The sequence below is a fragment of the Dendropsophus ebraccatus genome, chromosome 12, assembly GCF_027789765.1.
Source record: "Dendropsophus ebraccatus isolate aDenEbr1 chromosome 12, aDenEbr1.pat, whole genome shotgun sequence".
Taxonomy (NCBI): Eukaryota; Metazoa; Chordata; class Amphibia; order Anura; family Hylidae; genus Dendropsophus; species Dendropsophus ebraccatus.
This window is the reverse complement of record NC_091465.1, coordinates 53,554,730-53,578,736: the sequence shown is the minus strand read 5'-3', so window position 1 is coordinate 53,578,736 and position 24,007 is coordinate 53,554,730. Positions and strand designations below refer to the sequence as shown.

The 24,007-nt window shown below is 42.1% G+C and overlaps 1 protein-coding gene across 16 annotated transcripts in view; it reads right to left on the bottom strand.

Annotated features, from left to right (window-relative positions):
- Positions 1–24,007, bottom strand: part of PHLDB1 (pleckstrin homology like domain family B member 1) — a 158,500-nt gene that overhangs the window by 53,846 nt on the left and 80,647 nt on the right. For 15 of the 16 annotated variants that reach the window (XM_069948946.1, XM_069948938.1, XM_069948940.1 and 12 more), the window contains 3 exons: positions 21,514–21,636; positions 17,896–18,956; positions 1,241–1,522 (listed from right to left, as the gene is read on the bottom strand). In XM_069948946.1, coding sequence (XP_069805047.1) covers positions 1,241–1,522; positions 17,896–18,956; positions 21,514–21,636 — 1,466 coding nt within the window. Of the gene's footprint in view, positions 1–1,240; positions 1,523–17,895; positions 18,957–19,910; positions 20,030–21,513; positions 21,637–24,007 lie in introns of those variants that run through there. The other variant, XM_069948955.1, reaches the window with a different exon arrangement.

Sequence of the window (24,007 nt, the reverse complement as noted above, 5' to 3'; positions counted from 1 at the left end):
ACGTATGAGTTACAACACTATCACATAATAATATTTGTCTTGTTTTTATGCTAATAACCTTAGATTCTTGTGCACATTTTTTCCCACACAAGTTCTGACATCCCCAGGGGACAGGGACGCTATACAGCCTTGACAATGCATTAACAGAAGATATATACTTTAACAACAGGTGCACTGGACTTGCCTTATAAAACACATTAAATTAGAGGAACCCAGCCAGGTGTATTGGAGGAGGAATTGTTGTACATGTAAATTTATATAAATGAGTTTTTCTACAAAGTTTTACCAGCTTTCTTTTATTCTTCACCAAAAGGCTATTTACAGCTTTCCTAACATGTTTATTCTGCTCTAGTGCTACTAAAATGAAAAATAAAGCAAATCTGCAAATGGTTCCATAGTAACAGACTACAAGGCACAGACATTGTGTAGTCTGATACTGCAGTTTTATTCCCTTAAAATACCAGCAAACAACAACTGTGTCTCGTGTCCCCTCCTCGTGACCTATAGGTAGAAATAGATGTAGACCTAGATTTGAATATCTGAATTCAGAGTCTAAATACAGTCCACACTATGCCTATATAACCCAAATATGAGGAATCCTCATATCAATGTGTTAAACCGAGTGAGATTGTCTTTCGGACTTTATAGGTATTTCCATTTGTGGGGAAAAAAAGCAACAGAGAATCTAAATGGTAATTGAGCCATGATGCAGATGGTAAAACCACACCACAGCATGTACAGATTTACCCTGCCGACCTAAAGAAGCGAGCTGAAGGCAGCTTTTTTGGCCCATGTGGATTTAGTCTTTATGTACAATTAAAGCAGCATACTGTAGGGAACTCATAAGCCGACACTGCAGTTCCCACCCAAAAAATTGAAAGGACTGGAGACAGTAACAGTGTCCAGTGCAAGATATCAAAATGGATAAGATAATGAATGGTGGTGCATAACTCAACAGAGACAGTTCTTTCAAAAATGCCAATGTGGGGAGAAGAAGAAAAGAAAGAGTGTCTCTGACCAGTTTTAATTCAAACCTGTAGTTCACGAATGGAATAAAGAAACTAGAAGATTTAATAAAAATTGGTGAGCGCAACGTTGTCTTTTCTTCCTCTCCCTGTATTGGCACTTTGGTTCATTAGACGTGCAATTAGGCTGGGACGGATGTACAAATATGTTCTAAGCAATTTGTACTCAGTCCTATTGTATTAGATTTGGCCTGTTTTCTAACAGTAAGATTTACCTCGTGTTGGGTGCTCTCTGTGCTGCTGTTTTCCTCTTTCTGGGTCTCTTCATCATGAAGTTCTCGTTGTGCTTTATTCTGGTTTCCACTGTTTTCCTGACTGCGATCCTTTGCACTGTCCCAGGATGGCCTTCTTGTATCCAAAGATAAGGGGTCATCTAGTTTAGTGCCCGGAGATGGGAAAGCCCGTAATTCCTCTAGCCGTGCCGGGGGACTGCTAGATTCATCTGTTTTACTGTATTCTGCACATAAATTCAGAATAGTTTCCAGTCTTTGACGCTCCTGTGAAACAGAACAAAAAGGGGAATAAATAAAACTACAGGGAAATAAATCCAACATCAGATAATCCAGCACGGAACTGTTATAGATTATGACTTATAGGTTGAACCCTCACAGATCATAAAGTGGTAGCATACACCACCGTTCAAAAGTTTGGGGTCACATTGAATTGTTCTTATTTTTGAAGGAAAAGCACTGTACTTTTCAATGAAGATAACTTTAAACTAGTCCTAAATTTAAACAAATACACTCTATACATTGCTAATGTGGTAAATGACTATTCTAGCTGCAAATGTCTGTTTTTTCGGTGCAATATCTACATAGGTGTATAGAGGCCCATTTCCAGCAACTATCACTCCAGTGTTCTAATGGTACAATGTGTTTGCTTATTGGCTCAGAAGGCTAATTGATTATTAGAAAACCCTTGTGCAATCATGTTCACACATCTAGCTCGTTACAGAAGCTACAAAACTGACCTTCCTTTGAGCAGATTGTGTTTCTGGAGCATCACATTTGTGGGGTCAATTAAACGCTCAAAATGGCCAGAAAAAGAGAACTTTCATCTGAAACTCGACAGTCTATTCTTGTTCTTAGAAATGGAGACAATTCCATGCGAGAAATTGCTAAGAAATTGAAGATTTCCTACAATGGTGTGTACTACTCCCTTCAGAGGACAGCACAAACAGTCTCTAACCAGAGTAGAAAAAGAAGCGGGAGGCTGTGTTGCACAACTAAGCAAGAAGATAAGCACATTAGAGTCTCTAGTTTGAGAAACAGACGCCTCACAGGTCCCCAACTGGCATCTTCATTAAATAGTACCCGCAAAACACCAGTGTCAACATCTACAGTGAAGAGGCGGCTGCAGGATTTTGGGCTTCAGGGCAGAGTGGCAAAGAAAAAGCCATATCTGAGACTGGCCAATAAAAGAAAAAGATTAAGATGGGCAAAAGAACACATTGACATTGGACAGAGGAAGACTGGAAAAAAAGTGTTGTGGACGGATGAATCCAAGTTTGAGGTGTTTGGATCACAAAGAAGAACGTTTGTGAGACGCAGAACAAATGAAAAGATGCTGGAAGAATGCCTGACGCCATCTGTTAAACATGGTGGAGGTAATGTGATGGTCTGGGGTTGCTTTGGTGCTGGTAAGGTCGGAGATTTGTACAGGGTAAAAGGGATTCTGAATAAGGAAGGCTATCACTCAATTTTGCAACGCCATGCCATACCCAGTGGACAGCGCTTGATTGGAGCCAATTTCATCCTACAACAGGACAATGACCCTAAACACACCTCCAAATTGTGCAAGAACTATTTACAGCAGAAGCAGATGGCTGGTATTCTATCGGTAATGGAGTGGCCAGCGCAGTCACCAGATCTGAACCCCATTGAGCTGTTGTGGGAGCAGCTTGACCGTATGGTACGACAGAAGTGCCCATCCAACCAATCCAACTTGTGGGAGCTGCTTCTAGAAGCGTGGGGTGCAATTTCTTCAGCTTACCTCAACAGATTAACAGCTAGAATGCCAAAGGTGTGCAATGCCGTAATTGCTGCAAAAGGTGGATTCTTTGACGAAAGCAAAGTTTGATGTAAAAACAATGTTATTTCAAATACAAATCATTATTTCTAACCTTGTCAATGTCTTGACTCTATTTTCTATTCATTTCACAACGTATGGTGGTAAATAAGTGTGACTTTTTATGGAAAACGCAAAATTATTTGGGTGACCCCAAACTTTTGAACGGTAGTGTATACAACCAAAATTCTATCATTCATGAACAGAGATAAACTTTTTTTTTTTTTTTACAATGACGTGATCAGCAGGTAATCTGCAGCAAAATCTGCAACACTATGATTTGTTTGAGGACTTTTTGCCACTGATTTTAATAGGGAAAAATCTATATTAAATCTGAAATCGAAATTTTAAAATCTTGTGAAAGTTAAAATCAAAATTTCACAAAATTATACCAGGCTCCCTATTGTCCCCTATAACTCTTATTAGCTTAATGTGAGCCTAAAATACACTTGAGGAGCCTTTACACAGCTCAGTCATGATACAGGCAGAACCACATAAACAACTGTTGGATCGGTTGTGCAGCTCTAGTGTCCAATAACAATAATTTCAGCTGACAATCGCCCCGTGTCAAAGGCCCTTAAAGGGATACCCCCATCTTGACAAGTTATGCCCAATCCAGAGATCACAAACAATGATACATTTCCCCTGACATCCTTCAGGCTGAGCTCTCTAATGTAGCAAAACATGTTGGTACTTCCAGTCCACCCAAGTGACCCTGCTGACAGTTCTACTTTAAAAGGGGTTATCCAGCACTACAAAAACATGGCCAATTTCTTATCTCCAGTTTGGGTGGGGTTTTGTAACTCTATTACAAGTTCTATTGAAGTGAAACCACACCTGAACTGGAGTAAAGAGTGGTGCTGACTTTGGAAGAAAGCAACCATGTATTTGTAGTCTTATCTAAATGGTTTAAATACATTCCAAACCTTACCAAACCTTCCAATTCTTATTTTACATCTGCTGTGAATACTTTTGATTTTTTTAATTCAATATAGACTACAAGATAGAAAGTCATCCCTTTCATGCTGCCTACTAGTCCCCGGTAGTTTCTTCCTGCCCTGCCGGCCTTGACTGAGGCTTGGTACTTGTGACTCAGAATGTCAATCAGAGGTGGGAACCTTTTACACTTTATTTGGTCTTGTAAATGAATTCCCTACTATTCAGAGGTATTAGTAGGGCTGGGCGATAATGGCCTAAATCAATATCGCGGTTTATCGTACATGTAGCCGCGGTAACGATAAATTGAACGATAATTATGACACGCCCCCTTTAAAAGCCACACCCCTTTGAAAACCCCATTTTCCGATGGTAATACAAACGTGAATTTACTCCATAGAACAATGTGCAGCAAACTTCACAAGTAATACACAATATTTTGGCACCTCCTACAAGTGGCACTTGAAAATGGCATAGGAGATGCCAAAACATTGTATATTACTTGTGAAGTTTGCTGCACATTCTTATATGGAGTAAATTCACGTTTTCACGTTTCTATTACCATCGGAGTATTTTTTACTAGCTGACTTGATCCAAGGTCTGGGATTCATCTGCTGTCACCCACAGTTTGTTTATTGTGCTGCCTATATTTTTTGCTATATCTATCTTTATACTGTGGGGAGATTTATCAAACATGGTGTAAAGTGAAACTGGCTGTTGCCCCCGGCAACCAATCAGATTCCACCTTTCATTTTCCAAAGAGTCTGTGAGGAATGAAAGGTGGAATCTGATTGGTTGCCGGGGGCAACTGAGCATGTTTGATAAGTCTCTCCGTGTGTGTGTGTGTGTGTGTGTGTGTGTGTATGTGTATATATACACTAGCCTTGGCTAGTTTGTTCCTGTGAGCTGAAATAAAACACTTATTCTTCATTTGGAGTGCCGGTACCCTAATTTTGGACGTGTATATTCTGCACTCGAGGATCCACAGTGCAGGGGTGGCACCCACTCTCCTTATTTACTGCCCGGGTGCCGTGGACTTTTGTTGTTTGTGTAGGAGATAGGAGATAGATAGATAGGAGATAGATAGATACACAGAGAGATAGATACACAGAGAGATAGATACACAGAGAGATAGATAGATAGGAGATAGATAGATAGGAGATAGATAGATAGGAGATAGATAGATAGGAGATAGATAGATAGGAGATAGATAGATAGGAGATAGATAGATAGGAGATAGATAGATAGGAGATAGATAGATAGGAGATAGATAGATAGGAGATAGATAGATAGGAGATAGATAGATAGATAGGAGATAGATAGATAGGAGATAGATAGATAGGAGATAGATAGATAGGAGATAGATAGATAGGAGATAGATAGATAGGAGATAGATAGATAGGAGATAGATAGATAGATAGATAGATAGGAGATAGATAGATAGGACTCCTATCTATCTATCTATCCATCTATCTCCTATCTATCTATCTATTATCTATCTATCTCCTATCTATCTCCTAATCTATCTATCTATCTATCTATCTATCTATCTATCTATCTATCTATCTCTTTCTACCCAATATCTGCCCCCAGTCACAAGCTGTTCTGGACCCCCCCACCCCCTCTCCCGCACATACACTTGGGGTCAGGTATAGGTCGGCACCTCCATGCTCCACCGGGCACCGCTCTCTCTCTCTCTCTCTCCTGCACAGCTACTTTGCATATCCTTTCTTCTCTCCTGCACAGGAATCCTCTGCCCCCGTACCTCAGTGCTGTAGCACATATATCTGCCGGCAGCGTCACCGGCAGAGCGTCACACACGGCTGCTTCCAGCACTGCCAAAAGATAACGGGACGCCGAGGATTCCTGTGCGGGACACAGTGCGGTGCCCGGTGGGGGGAGGATGTGCCGACCTATACCTGACCCCAGCAGCCACTTTATGTACGGGAGAGGGGAGGCAGGGCACACCGTGCAGCTTCCGGAGCCGCCCGGAAGCAGCGGCAGCGCTGAGCACACAGCACACCTGTGCGCAGCCTGTCACATCTCCAGTCTTCCTCCTCAGGAAGATTAAACGGAGTGGAGCAGAGCATGCGGCCGCAGGGTGAGGAGGGAGGGGCGAAATACCGCAGATACCGTCCTGGCAGAGTTGAGGTCGGTTAACCGACGCCAGAGACGGTATCGGTATTTTTGCGGTATACCGCCCAGCCCTAGGTATTAGCATTTCTTCATGACCATTATGAACTTCCCAGAATCCTTACCCAACGGGTTTCTCTTCTGGGCATAATCAATGAAGTTATACAGATCTTTTATGGCAATCGCTCCCTGCAATGCCTTCTGGATTTTTCAGGGGCTGTAAGAGAAACCTGCAGCATTTTTTCTGTAGTAATATGTTATATGTGATAAATATATTAGGAACAGCCCTTTATTAATGGGAACCACCTTCCCTTTTACGTATCGGTTAACACATGGGGTTTAACTTGCATACTTCCCTCAGGGCTCACGCAGCATTATCTGATGTTGCTGTGATTTTTGCCTTCAGGCCAATGCAAACAGACTTGTAATGCCAGCAGAAAGCCACAGCTCAGCACATTAGTTATCATATACACATCCATGTATCGATGGAATTTACTTTTCTTAGGAGTTTTGGCTTTTGTCAGAATTTGTGGTATATAAGGACATTATATATTCTTTGATAAGTTGACATTCCTAGTAGAACCTTAAAAGACAAACATTGCCTAATAGATTTTTCTTTTCTTTTTTTAATTTGTTTGCTTGTTTTTAAATCCTGGAAACCGAAAAAAAGGAAGTGATAGAATAAGTCACTGACAACTGAGAATTATAAATGTCTATGTGCGGCTTAAGGCAAGATTTGTGGAGGATTAACTTCCATGCAGCATTGTGATAATGTCAAATAGAATACAAACTGATTTAACCCCAGAATGACCAGGCCTGTTTAGGCCTTAATAGTGCAGCAATTTTCTTATTTTCTCCCTTTCTGCATTTCAAAAGTTGTTCACATAGCAGATAAAGGCTATGCTGGAGAATTCTTTTCTTTTTTTCTTGGCTGTTTGTGATATAATTAAAGTTTTGTGTAATCAATATACTTTTTCACAAAGAAAAAAAAATTATTATTTTTTGTTCATGTTTTATACAATTAATATTTTACAAGGAACCTGTTAAAGTCAGGGTATGTTCATACAGTGGATTTCTCCAGGCTACTACACACTGAATGCACACAAATGCACATCAAATAAGTGACAAGCCACTATTCTGTAGTACAGTGGTGTAATGGTGGAGGCAGATGAGGAAAAGGCCAACCTCCCAAATATCATCATCTTCTTTAATATACTCACACAGGAAAAAATCCAATGACAGATGACTTGAGCAAGGATAATTTAAAATTCTCTAGCAAATCTCTGCTACTTAAATTGTAACTACCATTTTAAAAAGCGACATGTCAGAAGTATAAATCAGTTGGCGTCCGGCTGCTCAGAACCCCCCCAAAAGCTAGATCGAAAGGGCTGCTGCACAGGACCACACGCTCTGCCGCTTTATCTCTGCTACAGGGAGTTTAATTCCCTAGACTGATTAAGGGGAAGAGTGCATGCTCCCACGAGCAGCAGCCCCTTCGTTCTAGCTATCTGGGTAGTTCTCAGCAGCCGGACCCCGACCAATATACACTTCTGACATGTCGGTAAGACATGTCAGAAGTTTTTTTAAATGGTAGTTACACTTTAAACAGACAAGAAGTGCAGCACCTTTGTAAATACAATAAAATACACAAATTACCTCGCCAGCCAGCTGTCATCCATCTGCAGTGCTGTGCTAATCAAGCCTTTGATTCTATGACAAGGATTTTTTTCATAGGACACAGTACATGTGGTGCCAATATTTAACAAGGGGTCAAAAAAGAAGCTAAAAATACGAGTAGGAGAACATCTCAGTGATATTAGAAATCAGGGTCCAAACAACCAACACAAGTCTGTTTCTGTTTTCTCGAAACATTTTCTGGATTGCCATAACGGTAGTCTAGATACCTTGCAGATTAGTGCTTTGGAACGTGTTAATAGACCCTCCAGGCGAGGGGACTGGGAAGGCCTGTTAAGAAAACGCAAAGCATTTTGGATCCTTAAGTTTGATACACAATATCCAAAAGGATTAAATTATAGGAGTGATTTATTTTATATCTATTGATATGAGTTTACATCCATTCCGCATTTTTGATATGTTCTATGTAAGCAGGTCATGTGGCTTCCTCAAGTCGGGTGTTCCCCACGGCTTCGGGTGGTTCCCGCAGGGGGCATCACATCTTGCAGAGTGTATTTATACCTTTGTATACAAAAAATATGTGCCATGATTAAGAGGTTCTACATCGCAACGCGTTGGCGTGTTTTTTTTAAAAGCTTTTAGATGTTGACAATTTAAATAAAGAATTAGAATTTTAAAGAAGCTGGAGACCGACAACTTTCTTATATTCTGTCAAAAAGTGATCCTGAAAACTACAGGAATGCAAGCTTAACATATATTAAAGGGGTTATCCGGATAGAAAATTTGTATCTGTTGTTGCAAACGTATAGAAAACAAAAGTAGCTGTACTTACCTCTCCGCTCTTCCCAGTGCCCTCGTATGGGTCTCCGGACGAGGTGCTTCGGCCTCTACGTCTGTGACAGACTTGTTTCAATGGTGACAGCTCACTCAGCCACTCACAGACAGTGGCTCGCCGCGCCCAGTGATTGGCTAGGCTGGCTGTCACCCCCGAGATGAGTCCTTCGTGGAAGTGGAGGCCGGATCATCTGTAGCTTCTTTATTGTTTTATATACATTTGCAATGACATATATACTGCTTTTTATATCTGGATAACCCCTTTAAGTACTTGAGGGTTTGCTAAGAGATGCTAATCTGATATACAATATCCTAATCAAAATAACCTTATCACACAGCACAAGCATGGAGTTCAGGTTCAGAGGCATTTGATACTGTGCCACAAGAAAGGCTGATCCTCAAAATGAGCATGCTGGGACTAGGGGACGGTTTACATAATTACTAAGTACCATCTACACATCCCTGTTAAAATGACAGGCTTTTGTTATGTATATTTAATTCTTTAGATTTATTTTGTGACCCATAATCTGAACAATTCCTTTTTTTAGAGGGGAAAAAAGAAATACCAAAACTAAAATAATGTCATTGCTTAAGGCTGCGCTTACACTGGGCAGTTTTGGTTGCAGTGTTTCCTGCAACCACATTATTTTAGTTCTTTATTTTTCCACCCTGAAAGATTTTAGTCTGTTTTTCAATTGAATTGGACAGATTATAGATGACATTAAAGGGGTAGTGCGGCGCTAAAAAATTATTCACAGAATAACACACATTACAAAGTTATACAACTTTGTAATGTATGTTATGTCTGTGAATCGCCCCCTTCCCCTGTCCCACCACCCCCACCCGTGTACCCGGAAGTGTTGGTGCATTATACATTACCTGATCCGTGTCGAGGGCCGTCCTCCATTTTGTGCCAAACGTCATCTTCGGACGCACGGCCGCCCCCCCCCTCCGCCGCGTCATAACTGTGCTCAGCAGCGATTGGCTGAGCACAGTTATGCTCAGCCAATCTCGGCTGAGCGGCTCGGGTAATGTATAATGCACCACACACTTCCGGGTACACGTGCGGGGGTGGTGGGACACGGGAAGGGGGCGATTCACAGACATAACATATATTACAAAGTTGTATAAATTTGTAATGTGTGTTATTCTGTGAATAATTTTTTAGCGCATGTGCATGTACGGCACTGGTTGGCTGAGCATGCTGGGTGGGCTACAGGATACCAGTCACACACTGAGGGAATGGTGGAAGTTTTAGAAGTGTGCATTATGCGCTGAGTTGCCCAATGCAGAAGTACAGCAGCTTTACATAACGAGGGCTTTCAAGGGTGCTGCAGCTGCATTTTGGCGACTTCTACCAGAAAGGACTTGTATTGGTGGACTGTAAACGCCAGTCTTAAATCAAGCATCGCCCCCATTCACATTGCCGGATTTACTAAGAGGCGCACAAATCTACACCTGCTCTAGAGCAAAAGTAGATTTGTGCCATGGTCTACTCCTGTTTCTAGGTGTAAACCATGATAAATTAGACGCCGGTGGAGGTCACACTTCCTCCTCCACGCTTTGCTGGCACCCCCCGCCCATCCATTAGGCAAGCGGGGCTTACACCTGGCGTACAGCACAGAAAGCAGCAACCGTGCCACACTGACTTGTTTTCCTTAGAGCTGTTCTAGATGTGCTAAACGGTTGTGGAGGAAATAGGACAAGTCACCAGACTTTCTTCATTAAGGTTCACGCCCCAAACCTACTACACCACTGTTCACCTTGCCAAGCTGACCAATCTTACCTTTCTCATACTCTCTATGCATTAAAATCCAACATGACTCTGATGCTTTCAATTCTGTCATAGAGCCTACAGAGCATTCTGAATACATCTCCCAGTCCCCAAGTAGTATTGATCTCATTCTCTCTTAATGTCCTCTTTATCAAACTCTGCTTCTGACCCAGTAATAGAGGAAGAAGCCTCCAGAACTCTGTTCTTATGACTTACTTTCTGGCTTCCTGGCTGCTCCTTACTGACTCTACTTCTCTTCTTTTTCCCCTTACTGAGATTCCTCAGAGATCAGTCCTGGGTCGTGTGCCCTTTTCTCTTTATGCAGCCCATATTGTAGACTTCAGCAGATTTGGCTTTATATTATTTTATATTTGGCAGTTATATCTCCATGCAGATGACACCCAGTTATATACCTGCATGCAGATGACACCCAGGTATATACCTATTCCTGTGACAACATCTGTGCACTCATGTAAATACCAGTGATTGCCCGCCTGCGGTCTCATACATCATGTACTTTCTGCATCTGAAACTCAATCTTAATCTTCCTGAAACTAAACGTCTTGTGTTTTCTGTATTTACTTACATCCTGAAACTTGAAATTGCCATCTCTATCTGTGGCCCTATGCAAACTTCTAGGCAGCACGACAGCTGTCTTAGGGTGCTAGACTCTAGATCTATTTTTTGCCCCCTACAGTCAGTCCCTCTCATGCACTTGTTACCTGCGCCTCAAAAACATCTCCAAAATCCGTCCTTTTCTTTCTGTTGAAACAGCTTAAACTTTGCGTCTGATTCATTCTTATCTTGACTACTGTAATTTCTTAGTAATAAGCCTTCCCCTCTCTAAACTATCCCTCCCCAGTCCAGCCTGAACACTGCAGCCTGGCTCATCTACCTGTCAAGCTACTACACCAATGTGCCTCCCCCAATGCCAGTCACTACACAAATGCCTGCGCCCTGTGCCAGTCATTACACCGGCTGCCGATTCAGATCAGAATTCTCACTCTCACCTACAAAGCTCTCCACAGTGCTGCACCTCTCTATATCCTAAATAGGATATATATATATATATATATATATATATATATATATATATATATATATATATATATATATATATATTCAACCTCAACTACTTTTCCCTCACCTTTTATTCGGCAGTGCCCCCACCTGCTTTTTCTATCTGTACATAGAGAGACTGGCTGGTGACTGGCCCATTCACCTTTATGAAGACTACTCTTTTTTGCATATGGTGGCTGAACCATTATACAAATAAAGCACTCTCTGCCTTTTGTAAATATATTTTGTTATCATTACACTTCCACCAGGACTCCTGCAAATTAAAAGGACAATAGACAGAAATGCGATGGACCCCAAAGAGATCTCTTGGGTATTGATCTGTATCACCTAACATCTGTTAAAAAACACTAGCGGAGCCCCAGCGGAAATGTGAACCTAGCCTTAATTTCACATCATTTTCAAGATCTGTCTGCTCTAAGGGAAAGGAAACATTTGTGTTTTTAAATTAATGTAAAATTAATTGTTTTCTACAACTGTATTCATTTTAGACAATCTCCTATTACCTGAACACAAAGAATAAAGCCCCTTTCATAAGGACCAGTTCTATCACCTCAATACACACATCCGTAGTTGTTATGGATCTGTGATGGGGTTGTGATCCATGCCACAAATAATACTGGCAGATTGCCAGAGGGTTATGGATTGACGTCCGCAATTAATGATAGGATTATGGCTGTGTGAAAGGGGCCTTAATCTCCCATGCCCTGGTCCTCTGGAATATTACTTTTAGAGAATTGCTGTCATTGATAAAAAAAAAAAAAAAAAGGTAGACGTCTCATTTAGACAAGCTAAAAGTTTAGATCATTTAGGGTGCTAAGACCCCACTGATCCCTAGATATAACCAGAAGCAGCACTCTACGGCGTACTTTACTTCCCAGCTTGTCGCTTGATCAGTCTGAATGCAGGAGATGGGCTCCACTGTAAGTCTATAGAGCCCAACAGGTAAAATGCACTGCTGTACACTTCTTTTAGCTATATCTCAGTACTGGGACCCTGATGGATTAAATTTTTGCAATGTCTCCATAACATGTCAAAAGTTTTTTTCTTGTAAATCAATGTCAAAATTTTTTCTTCTTAATTGACAGTAAAGCTTTAAAGCCTGTACATATTTCCGTTTTCTTGTTTCTTTATAAAAACAGACAAGTGAAATAAAGGCTGTGTTGCATCCTTCACCTGACAGACACCAATGATGCTTAGTGGACCCCCTTTTTTGCTGCCAGTTTAAACAGAATCTACAACAAAGCCAATTCAGATATAAAGAAAGTCTTATCACTTGTGTGACACAACTTTGCCAGCACATGCAGGGCACCATATTGTTTATACAAGATCCTAGATTGTAAGGATTTTTCCCTATTCACATTCAGTTCTGGCCCCACGCACCTAATAATCCATACTCATTATGGCACATCAATGATATGTATATCAGTCATACCAACATTTCAGATATTGCAAAACTCATGTCCCTCCTACAGACTAGTGTGTAGAGGCTCTCTGCTTATTGTCAACCGCTCATAGCAAGGATAGGAAATGCCTTCACATACACAGGAAGAATTCACATGGATATGACAGAGAGAACAGTACAGACATAAAGTCACACATTTTTCTACAACCTGTAGAAAAAAAAATTCACAGTACCTCCTGTCTTATGACCGACTGCCTTCTGCTCTGTGCTAAGCTGAACTGGTAAAAATAGTTATCATCTCGTCTTTCAGGGGGTGCTGAAAGGGGAAATGAGTTATGCCGCTGCCACCGATCCATTCTATTACACGAGGTTCTGATAAATCTGAAGTGAGCAGCTGGGAGTTGCAAGGAAGCCCTAAGGATCTTTCACATACTCCTCCCCTACCTCAGTGTATGACCAGTCATCATTATACAGGGGTAAGCAGATCTCTTTAATATATTCAGTAGAGAAATTAACCCTTTCAGTTTTATTCATGTAATACAGTAATTGTCTTGAGACTATTTAATGAGAACAGGTGTGTGAGAAAAAGTCATGCATTAAAGTGTCACTGTCATTTCATAAAACTTTTGACATCATAGAGACATGTCACAAGTTTTGATCGGTCCAGGTCTGAGTGTTCAGACCCTTACCGAGAGAGAGAGAGGCGGCATGCAGCCCAATTGATGAGTCCGACCGGTCACGTGACACAGAGCCGGGAGAGGACTGTGCTTAGTGTGGTCTTTTTTCCGGCTCTATCTCCTGATCAGTACGGGTCTGAACACTTAAATCCAGACCGATCAAAACTTTTGACATGTCTCTATGACATGGGTCTCAAAACTGCGGCCCTCCAGCTGTTACGAAACTACAACTCCCATCATGCCTGGACAGCTAATGCTTTGGCTGTCCAGGCATGATGGGAAATGTAGTTTAGCAACAGCTGGAGGGCCGCAGTTTGGAGACCCATGCTCTAAGACATACAAAAAACAGAAGGTGCAACAGCAACCCACAGGTGCAAGGGCTTACCGTATATACTCCTCCCAGTGTACACACGGTAAAACACCTGCTCTGTAGATATTAAAAATTAAAATATAAATTTTTTTTTTGAAAAAGTGAGGATCTTAGCAAACTATTTGAACAAACAGAGTGTACCATGTCACCACGTTAAGGCGTCCCCAGAGACACGGTCCCTACTCTAGCATTTTAACACTAGCAATGGCCTCTCCTGGGCTGAATAAGCCTACAACTGGGCAGATAGGACGCAAATGATCTCTTTTATAGCAGCCTTGGGACATGGGTGGAGTGCAAGCCAACAGGAGGTAGCCACACCCCACATTCAACAGAAAAAAAGGGAAATTTTGGCAGCACATCTATGACTCTGTTCACACTGCAGGTTGCACGTTGCTTGTGGCTTAAGTACAGACAAAAAACAGGAGGTGCAACAGCAACCCACAGGTGCAAGGGCTTACCGTATATACTCCTCCCAGTGTACACACGGTAAACACCTGCTCTGTAGATATAAAAAATTAAAATATAAAATAATGTTTTTTGAAAAAGTGAGGATCTTAGCAAACTATTTGATCAAACAGAGTGTACCATGTCGCCACGTTAAGGCGTCCCCAGAGACACGGTCCCTACTCTAGCATTTTCACACTAGCAATGGCCTCTCCTGGGCTGAAAAAGCCTACAACTGGGCAGATAGAATTTTTTTATATATTAATTTTTAATATCTACAGAGCAGGTGTTTACTGTGTGTACATTGGGAGGAGTATATACAGTAAGCCCTTGCACCTTCTGTTTTTTGTCTGTACTTAAGCCACAAGCAGCGTGCAACCTGCAGTGGGAACAGAGTCATAGATGTGCTGCCAAAATTTCCCCTTGTTTTATGTCTCTATGACATGTCAAAAGTTTTGTGAAACGACAGTGACACTCCAACATGGATTACTGGCAACTTACCTGCTAACATGCTTGTTGACATGGACATTTGAAATAAACAAAGCACCTTATTTTGCATGAATCAGGTGGTGAGTGAAGCTTTTCTTTCATATTTTGAATTATATTTACAGATTTAGGAAATGCTGGATTTGCCTTTAGGATAGCTTTAAAAATAAAAGACCACCAGTGAATCCTCTAACATGCAAGAGACAATAGACCCTGTTACTCTGAATCTAGGAACTTGCAATCACATCAAGCATCCCTGCAATAAAGCCCTTGTACAGTCAAAAGGAATACATGGGACAATACAGTGGGTCATATACATACAATGGGTGAAACTAATTCTATGTATGTTTTCTTTCCATCATTCTACATTGGGAGGCTACATTTAGTTTACATTGATGTTTTTTTTTATTTGCCAGTCCACTTCAATAACTTATACCATGGTAGGACAAGTAGTGTACACTGCCGACATGGTGCTACTCACCCCCTTTCCTTCGGCCAGATTTATTAACAGGCATACTCCTCTTAGTGAATCTACACCTATTTCTTTCATGATTGAAATCATGATAAATCTGGCACTGGATGAGACCGCACCTTCTTCCCAACTGGCCAGAACCCTCCCGACAGTTTTTTTTAAAGCTTTAGAATTTTGATTTTAATTGCAGTTGTGACACGCAGTATTTTTTGCATGGTGTTACCTGTGTTTTTACAGATGGCTCATGTTTGTTGGAAATCATTAACCAAAATAATATCTGTCTTTATGGGTTAGCTTGTGATGACATATTTGCAATAGGAAAATCTTTTGCATGTGAACATACCTCTAGAGCTGTTTACCATGCTTACAAATAATAACATTATGCTGTGTACCTTAAATATAGTCATTTATTTGCATCTACTGTGGAGCAGTGGTCCCCGACCAGTGGCTCTCCAGCTGTGGTAAAACTACAAGCAGCCTAGAGCTGGGGCAGCCTAGAGCTGTTCAGCTATGCTTGTAGTTTTACCACAGCTGGAGAGCCACTGGTCGGGGACCACTGCTCCACAGTAGATGCAAATAAATGACTATATTTAAGGTACACAGCATAATGTTATTATTTGTTAGCATGGTAAACAGCTCTAGAGGTATGTTCACATGCAAAAGATTTTCCTATTGCAAATATGTCATCACAAGCTAACCCATAAAGACAGATATTATTTTGGTTAATGATTTCCAACAAACATGAGCCATCTGTAAAAACACAGGTAACACCATGCAAAAAATACTGCGTGTCACAACTGCAATTAAAACCAAAATTCTAAAGCTTTAAAAAAAACTGTCGGGAGGGTTCTGGCCAGTTGGGAAGAAGGTGCGGTCTCATCCAGTGCCAGATTTATCATGATTTCAATCATGAAAGAAATAGGTGTAGATTCACTAAGAGGAGTATGCCTGTTAATAAATCTGGCCGAAGGAAAGGGGGTGAGCTTTATTTAAGACTGGCGTACCAGTACACCAATCATGATAACTGTCCCCCTATATCTTTATACATCAATATATATATATAATCATTCTGACCACTGCTTTTAAAGCAGAGTGGTGGTTGGTAACCTAGACAAAGAGTTGTTAACAATGGGAGGGAAAGAGCGGGCATATCAGGAGAAGGAAGCACGTTTGCTAAATGATTGCATTGATGTTGATGTGCCTTAAAGTATAACTATATTAGTTGAGATGGGAATACCCCTTTAACTCATTTTACATCAATTAGCATTCCTGTGTGCTTTAACCCATAGCTGCACCAGGACGTTACTGAACGTCCTCGTGCCGCTATGGGAGTTCAGAGGGGGGTCGCCTCTGAACTGCCGCGATCCCGGGTGCCGCATGTAGCCCGGGATCGCGGCTATTAGTACTATTAAGTACTTAGAAGCAGCTGTCAAAGTTGACAGCTGCTTCTAAATACTTGCTCATATCCATCCCTGGTGGTCTAGTGGGGGGGATCGCCCCCTGCGGCGCGATTGCGGGGGGGGGGGGGGGCGATCCCCGCATCCATCCCGGGCCGGGGTCTGCGCCGTAATGGCGCTGATCCCGGCTCGGCATTCTATTGCTTTTGGTTGCAGCAGCCAAAAGCAATAGAACACCGATCTCATGGATTTATGCAGTATAACTATACTTCATGGATCTCTATGAGAGATCAGAGTGCATATACTAGAAGTCCCCCAGGGGGGCTTCTAGTATATGTGTAAAGTAAAAGAAAAATGTATTTTTAATAACACAAAATCCCCTCCCCTAATAAAAGTCTGAATCACCCCCCTTTCCCCATTTTATAAATAAAAATAAATAAATTAATTAATAAACAAACATGTTTGCTATCGCCGCGTGTGTTATCGCCCGAACTATTAGTTAATCACATTCCTGATCTCACACGGTAAACGGCGTCAGCGCAAAAAAATCCCAAAGTGCAAAATTGCGCATTTTTGGTTGTATCAAATCCAGAATAATTGTAATAAAAAGCGATCAAAAAGTCATATATGCGCAATCAAGGTACCGATAGAAAGATCACATCATGGCGCAAAAAATGACACCTCACACAGACCCATAGACCAAAGGATAAAAGCGCTATAAGCCTGGGAATGGAGCGATTTTAAGGAATATATATTTTCTTTAAAAGGTTTAAATTTTTTACAAGCCATCAAATCAAATAAAAGTTATACATGTTACATATCGTTGTAATCGTAACAACTTAAGGAACATATATAACGAGTCAGTTTTACCCCAGGGCGAACGGAGTAAAAACAACCCCCCCCCCCCCAATTAAAAAATAAAAAAACATTTCTTTTTTCAATTTCACCACACATATAATTTTTTTCTGGTTTCCCGGCACATTTTAGGCAAAAATTACATCTGCCATAGCAAAGTACAATTAGTTGCGCAAAAAATAAGGGCTCATTTGGGTCTCTAGGTGGAAAAATGCAGGCGCTATGGCCTTATATACACGAGGAGGGAAAAACAAAAACGCAAAAATGAAAACTGGCTGTGTCCCCTAAGGGTTAAGCGTAAGACTTACCAGTCTCTCCATTTCTTGTTCTCTCAGTCTCTCTTCCCGTTGTCTCCGGTGGTAATCCAGTAAATCTTCCTGATTGTCACTAATGTCACTAATACTGTTTTTACGTTCTCTGAGAGTATGCACCTTCCTTTGAGACTTAGGGCTCTGGTTTGGAGATACCAAGGATCCATGGCTATAGGCTGGAGTCAATCGACAGGAGATTTCCTGAAAAGAGGAAGGTGAAGGGCTGCGATCGCGTACCAGCCTAGAGAAATTATCCTCAGAACCAGGAGAACTTGCGCTACCCACTCTGCGGCGGCTTGGAGCTCGGGGGCTATCAGGAACTCTTGATGGACTCTCTGAGATAGTATTTGATGAACCTGATATTGCTCTTCGTGATAAAGAAGGACTAAGAGGAGGAAGATTTCGCATACTCTCCGGGTTTTTTCGAGTCAGTCTGGGACTCTCTGGAGGCAAACTTCTTGCTATCCCCACCAACGGCCTGTAGGGACTTAAAGGTCGATCAAAAATTGAATGCTGAAATTTGCTTCCAAGTAGAGGACTGCTTGGAACGCTTAAACCACCCATTCGGGTAGATGCTCCTGGACTTGGAGGACTGAGAAGGCAACTTCCTCCTGTTCCCCGTGATGAACGAAGATCCAAACTGCTCCCTCCATAAATTGGTGTTGGACGTGGCAAAGAATGACTAAAGCTAGAGGTTCTGTGGGGCACAATTGGGGGTATTGCTGAAGTTACACCATCTTGGCCAGAAGGAGGGCTGGTGAGGCTACCACTTCCAGGAGAAGACAAAGGAGACGTAAAGGCATTTTCATATCCAGAGTTGGAAAGGGGACTGGTAGGTGGTGAAAGCATGCGTCGGCTTCCTCCATTAGATAAACAAGAAAGGCTGTGAGTCGAAGATTGAGACAATTTCCTGACTGGTGAAGTAGGCCGCTCCAGAACCAAAGAGTCCATGATGTCCTGAAGATTTTTCTCAATAGAGCTCACTAATGAAGTATGTGATGGAACATTAGACTGGTATGCACCATCATGGCAACCATTTAAGAGGACAGTGGAGTTTTCTGGAATAAAAAAAAATGCAAAAACAAGGGAAAAAAACGATTAGAAATCTGCATTACTATGAGGACCCTACATTTTAAAAATGTGGTCAGATATCCAGCAAGCACATTGGTGTATATGTATTAATGCAAATCAGGATTTTAACGTTTCTAAAATACTAAAATTAAGGGTGACAAGCAATGTGGCTGCACCTCCTGGTTTTCTGCCCAGAACAGTGCAATGTACAGAGGTAGTACAATGATAAGCTCTCCTTGAAAAACAAAATTTGAAATTCTGATTTATTTATATTGGATTTCCTCCGAAATATAAAAAAAGAATATAATAATTCTACTAAGTCAATTTTTTGACAAACAGGTAAGATATAGCAAACATGTACTGTACCATAAGGTCAGCATGTAACAACAAGCAGGCATTAAACACAGCAGAACAGATGTTAGCAAAAGTCAACACAGACAACCACTGGAAAAATTGATAAAATCCCCACACTTAGACAATGGTCACCTAGCTTTTCTTACATAGTAAGGCTGGGTTCACACTACGTATATTTCAGTCAGTATTGCAACCAAAACCAGGAGTGGATTAAAAACACAGAAAGGCTCTGTCCACACAATGTTGAAATTGAGTGGATGGCCGCCATATAACGGTAAATAACTGCCATTATTTCAATATAACAGCTGTTGTTTTAAAATAACAGCAAATATTTGCCATTAAATGGCGGCCATCCACTCAATTTCAACATTGTGTGAACAGAGCCTTTCTGTGTTTTCAATCCACTCCTGGTTTTGGTTGCAATATGAGGACCACAATACTGACTGAAATTTACGTAGTGTGAACCCAGCCTAAACATACAAATAACAAATATGCCAACAAAAAGATTAGGCTAATAGCTGAAAATTCTGTAGTCTGGAAATATCCCTCAAGCAAAAGTAAGTAAAGCATTATAATTCATAGCATACATTTTCCAGATCAAGTAGTGGAAACAATTATGGAAACATTTTTTTAAAAAGGTCTGTTAAGTCCTTTAGTAATTCTCCTTCAGTTTCTATGACATCCAGAGAGCCGTGTGCCACCCTCTGCAATCCTATAGTGAGTGAATGAAAGGGCAGTTGAGCATGTGCACTGTCACTCCGTTCACAAAGGACAAGGGATCTCTGCTCTAGTGATCACCAGTACGGTCGCACAGGGCGCTGGACGACAGCCTGTTGGGGGGGCGCCATCGGGATGGGTAAGTAATTAATCCACTTACCCATGCATGGCGCCCCCTACAGGGCTCTCTGCATTGTAACTATAAGTGCTAGTAATGAGCGCTCATAGTTACAGGCAGCAGCACTAACAGAGTGGGAGCCATTGGCTCGCTCCCTGGCAGGCAATCTTGCGGCCGCAGGCAGTGTTTCTCCTGCGGTCACAAGAGGCCACTCTCTCCTTGCAGTCCCGGCGTCGGCGCTCGAGTGACCGCAAAGAGAGAGTGGCCTCTTGTGACCGCAGGCAAAACACTGCCTGCGGCCGCAAGAGTGCCGGGAAGGGGAGATGCGCAGACCCACGTGGGTATAAATGGTTGTTTTTTTTGGGAGAGGGACTAACAAGGGGTCTATACAACTGGGGGACACATAGGGGTCTATATACTACTAGGGGCAGCACACAGGGGATTTATATACAACTGGGACAGCACACAGGGGTCTATATACAAGTGGGGGAACAAACAGGGGGTCTATATACAAGTGGGGCAGCACACAGGGGGTCTATATACAAATGGGGGAGCACACAGGGGGTCTATAAACAAGTGGGGAAGCACATAAGGGTCTATACACAACTGGGGCAGCCCACAGGGGTCTATATACACTTGGGCGCAGCTCACAGGGGTCTATATACAACTGGGGGAGAGCACAGGGGGTCTATAAACAAGTGGGGGAGCATACAGGGGGGTCTATAAACAAGTGGGGAAGCATAGAATGAAGTCTAAGGCATGGGTTGAGATGCGCGCAGGCACGAGCGGGAGTTAGCGGCAGAACTGTATGTTACTGTATTATAGAATAATTCTACAAACATGATATTTTAATAGTAATAAAGGTTATAGTTTACAGGTAAATTTTGTCAGTATTCCTGGCAATTATTAAAGAACCAGGGGTTATGTTTTTGTTTTGTTTTTTGTTTCAACAATATTTAGTTTTACATTGCCATCTATTTTTAGCAATAAAATGAGAAAGTTTTCCAAAATTTCTTTATATACAGCTTTGAATGATAATACAACTGTCATTTTCCCTGGCACCTTTCCTAAGGGCCCTATTACACCAAATGATTATCAGCCATTCTTGGCCGGTTACTAACCGCTCCAGCCGATAATCGTTGGGTGCTCACTTGCTCCTAACATCAGGCCGTGTAATACGGCCCTAACATGTGACTCAACATCATAAACGGTTTTAAGGTTAAGCATTTAACTTTTAAAGCCTGGACAGCTTTTCTCTGCCTTCTACTAATGTCCAGTCTCTGCTACCCTATAAACCCCTGCAACCAAATGCTACTGGTAGCTATCAGACAATGTGTCCCATACACAGATCTTACCTGCAGAATGTAAGCCTGTAGAGGAGCTCCTCCCTGTGGAAGGAATCATGGTTTTCATCCAGTTAGCCTCAGCTGGGTGATTAAATCGCAAAAATGTAGATTGACCAAGGCAGATCATACAACCTGTGAAGAGATGAGAACTTATTACAATATATTTTCTTATATAGACACAGGCAGACGCTACTGAAGAAAGAAAAAAAAACACAAAAGATTTTTCAGACTTCATTATGTTCACTAATATATTGCTCTGTTATTTGGTCAGTATTTTTAGCTCAAACCATTTTTGGATCCAAGTCTTTTCCATTATAGTTTTTCTCTGTATTGCTTCACTTATGGTGTTTGTAAAATTCTGTTTAAAATACCAAGAAAAAACAGTCATAGAAGTCATTTAGTCATTTACCTTTTTGTGGACCAAACACTGTCACTAGTAGACCAGTCACTGTCACCAGTACAAACCTGGCAAAAGTACACCGCAGTATACGTTGGCATACCTTTTGCTGATATCCCAAGGTATGCCTCGATTGTATGGAAGGCTCGAGAAGTTGTTTGACTTCACTTCAACATGTTGAAAAATCATCAGCCGCCAACCGTGCTTCACTACATGTAATAGCAATGCATGGCCAAAGGCTGATGAGGAAAAAAAAAAAGTTTATACATGCGTATCCATGCTCCCCTGGTGTCCTGCAGCCTTTACCCTGGGTTTCCTGCTCCCCTAACCCACCTCTGACACTTCTAGCCCTGTATCTGTACTGACAGGTCACTCAGCCAATCACTGGCCATAGGGATGTCCTGTCTCAGCCATTGACTAAGTGGCCTGTCACTGAAGTGTCGTGGTCAGAAGTGTCAAAACAAGCTGCGAGGAAAAGGCACCAGGACACCGGCGGAGCTTGAACATGTGAGTATAAACTTTAATAATTTCTATGTAAAAGTAAGGACTGCATGGACATTGCTAACTATCTACAGTGATCCCTCAACTTACAATGGCCTCAGGATACAATATTTTCAACATACAATGGTCCTTTCTGGATCATCGTAACTTGAGACCAGACTCAACATACAATACTACAGACAGTCAGGATTTGCAGCACATGTGAATAACTAGATGATCAACCAATGGAACTGGCCATTTTACTTGTAAAACCTCAGTATTACTAAAATGCATACATCAGCTGTCTAGTAGTGATTCTCCAGAGTACAGTGTGATACTACATGTCTTGTGCTGCTCTTACTTGTGCCAGGATGAGCTGCTCCTTTGGGCACCAGGTGAGGGCGGCTTCATTTTCATTTCGTTCGGTAGTTCGGCAGTTTTTGTCCTAAAAAACAACCTTTAAACTTGCAGCCCCGTGCCCAACGGGAGTATCTGTGCCCTAACTTTGCACCACCCCTCCATCCCTCCTCCCCACCCTCTTCATCATTTGGAATGCCACTGGAACATTTTCTCCTTTCTGAACATTACACAGGTGCCTTAACAATCCAGACCATGTGCCGTGCTGACACAGGTGAGGAATAGGAGACAATCTGCCAGGAGCATTCCTAATGATGAGGAGGGCAGGAGGAGGGACAGAGAAGGTGTTCCAGCCTAATGCATACACAATCTAAGCGCCGGCTGCAAGTTTAAAAGTTGTTTTTTAGGACAACAGCTGCATCACCTGCGGAACGGACCCCAGGACAGATCTTGGATTAAAAGCAGCTATCCGAAGGTACAAGCGGTTGGGGGGGGGGGGGGGAGGTCAGATTGTTGGTACAGAGTCGCTTTAAGCACTGCTTTAGTAAACAACAAGCAAAGAGCTTTTCCTTTAAAACGACAGGACGATACGTCTCAGGTCCGCTCAGCCAGTCAGTGACAGAGGCGGGATCTGGGAGGACTTGAAACAGATCCCGTCTCAGTCACTGATTGGCTGAGCGGACCTGAGACGTCACGTCTCGGGCCCGCGTCAGACACCAGGAAGCGGCCGGGAACCGGGGACCGGAGTGCAGCGATGCGGGACCCGCCGCTGGAACTGGGGAGGTGAGTGGACGTCGTTTCCCTCAGCCACCTCCTCCCCGGTCCCAGGGGAAAAAAATGACCCCCCCCCCCACTGGAGTACCCCTTTAAGACCAAAAGATAAATATCTAAGATTACAACCGTGCGGCTATGAAAATACACCAGCGCAAACTTGCATATAGTATCAGAGCTCCTGACATCATAATTAATCATGCAGGGAGCTCTTAGATCCACTCCGCAGGACACTTCGTATTATGGACAGTTTGTGCAGAATATGTGAACGCACACTTACACTTTAAACTATTTAACAATTTACTACACAATAATCGGCCAGGGTTAAAGGCCCTTTACATGAAAGTGATCGCTTGGAGGTGAGCTTCACAATTGATTAAAATGTTCCACTAAGGGAACCTGTCATCACTTTTATGCTACCTGAACCACAAGTTATCCTAGCAGTCCCTGTTGGCTTCCCTTCTCTCACTGTCTTTACTGACAGATCTCTTTGTGTTT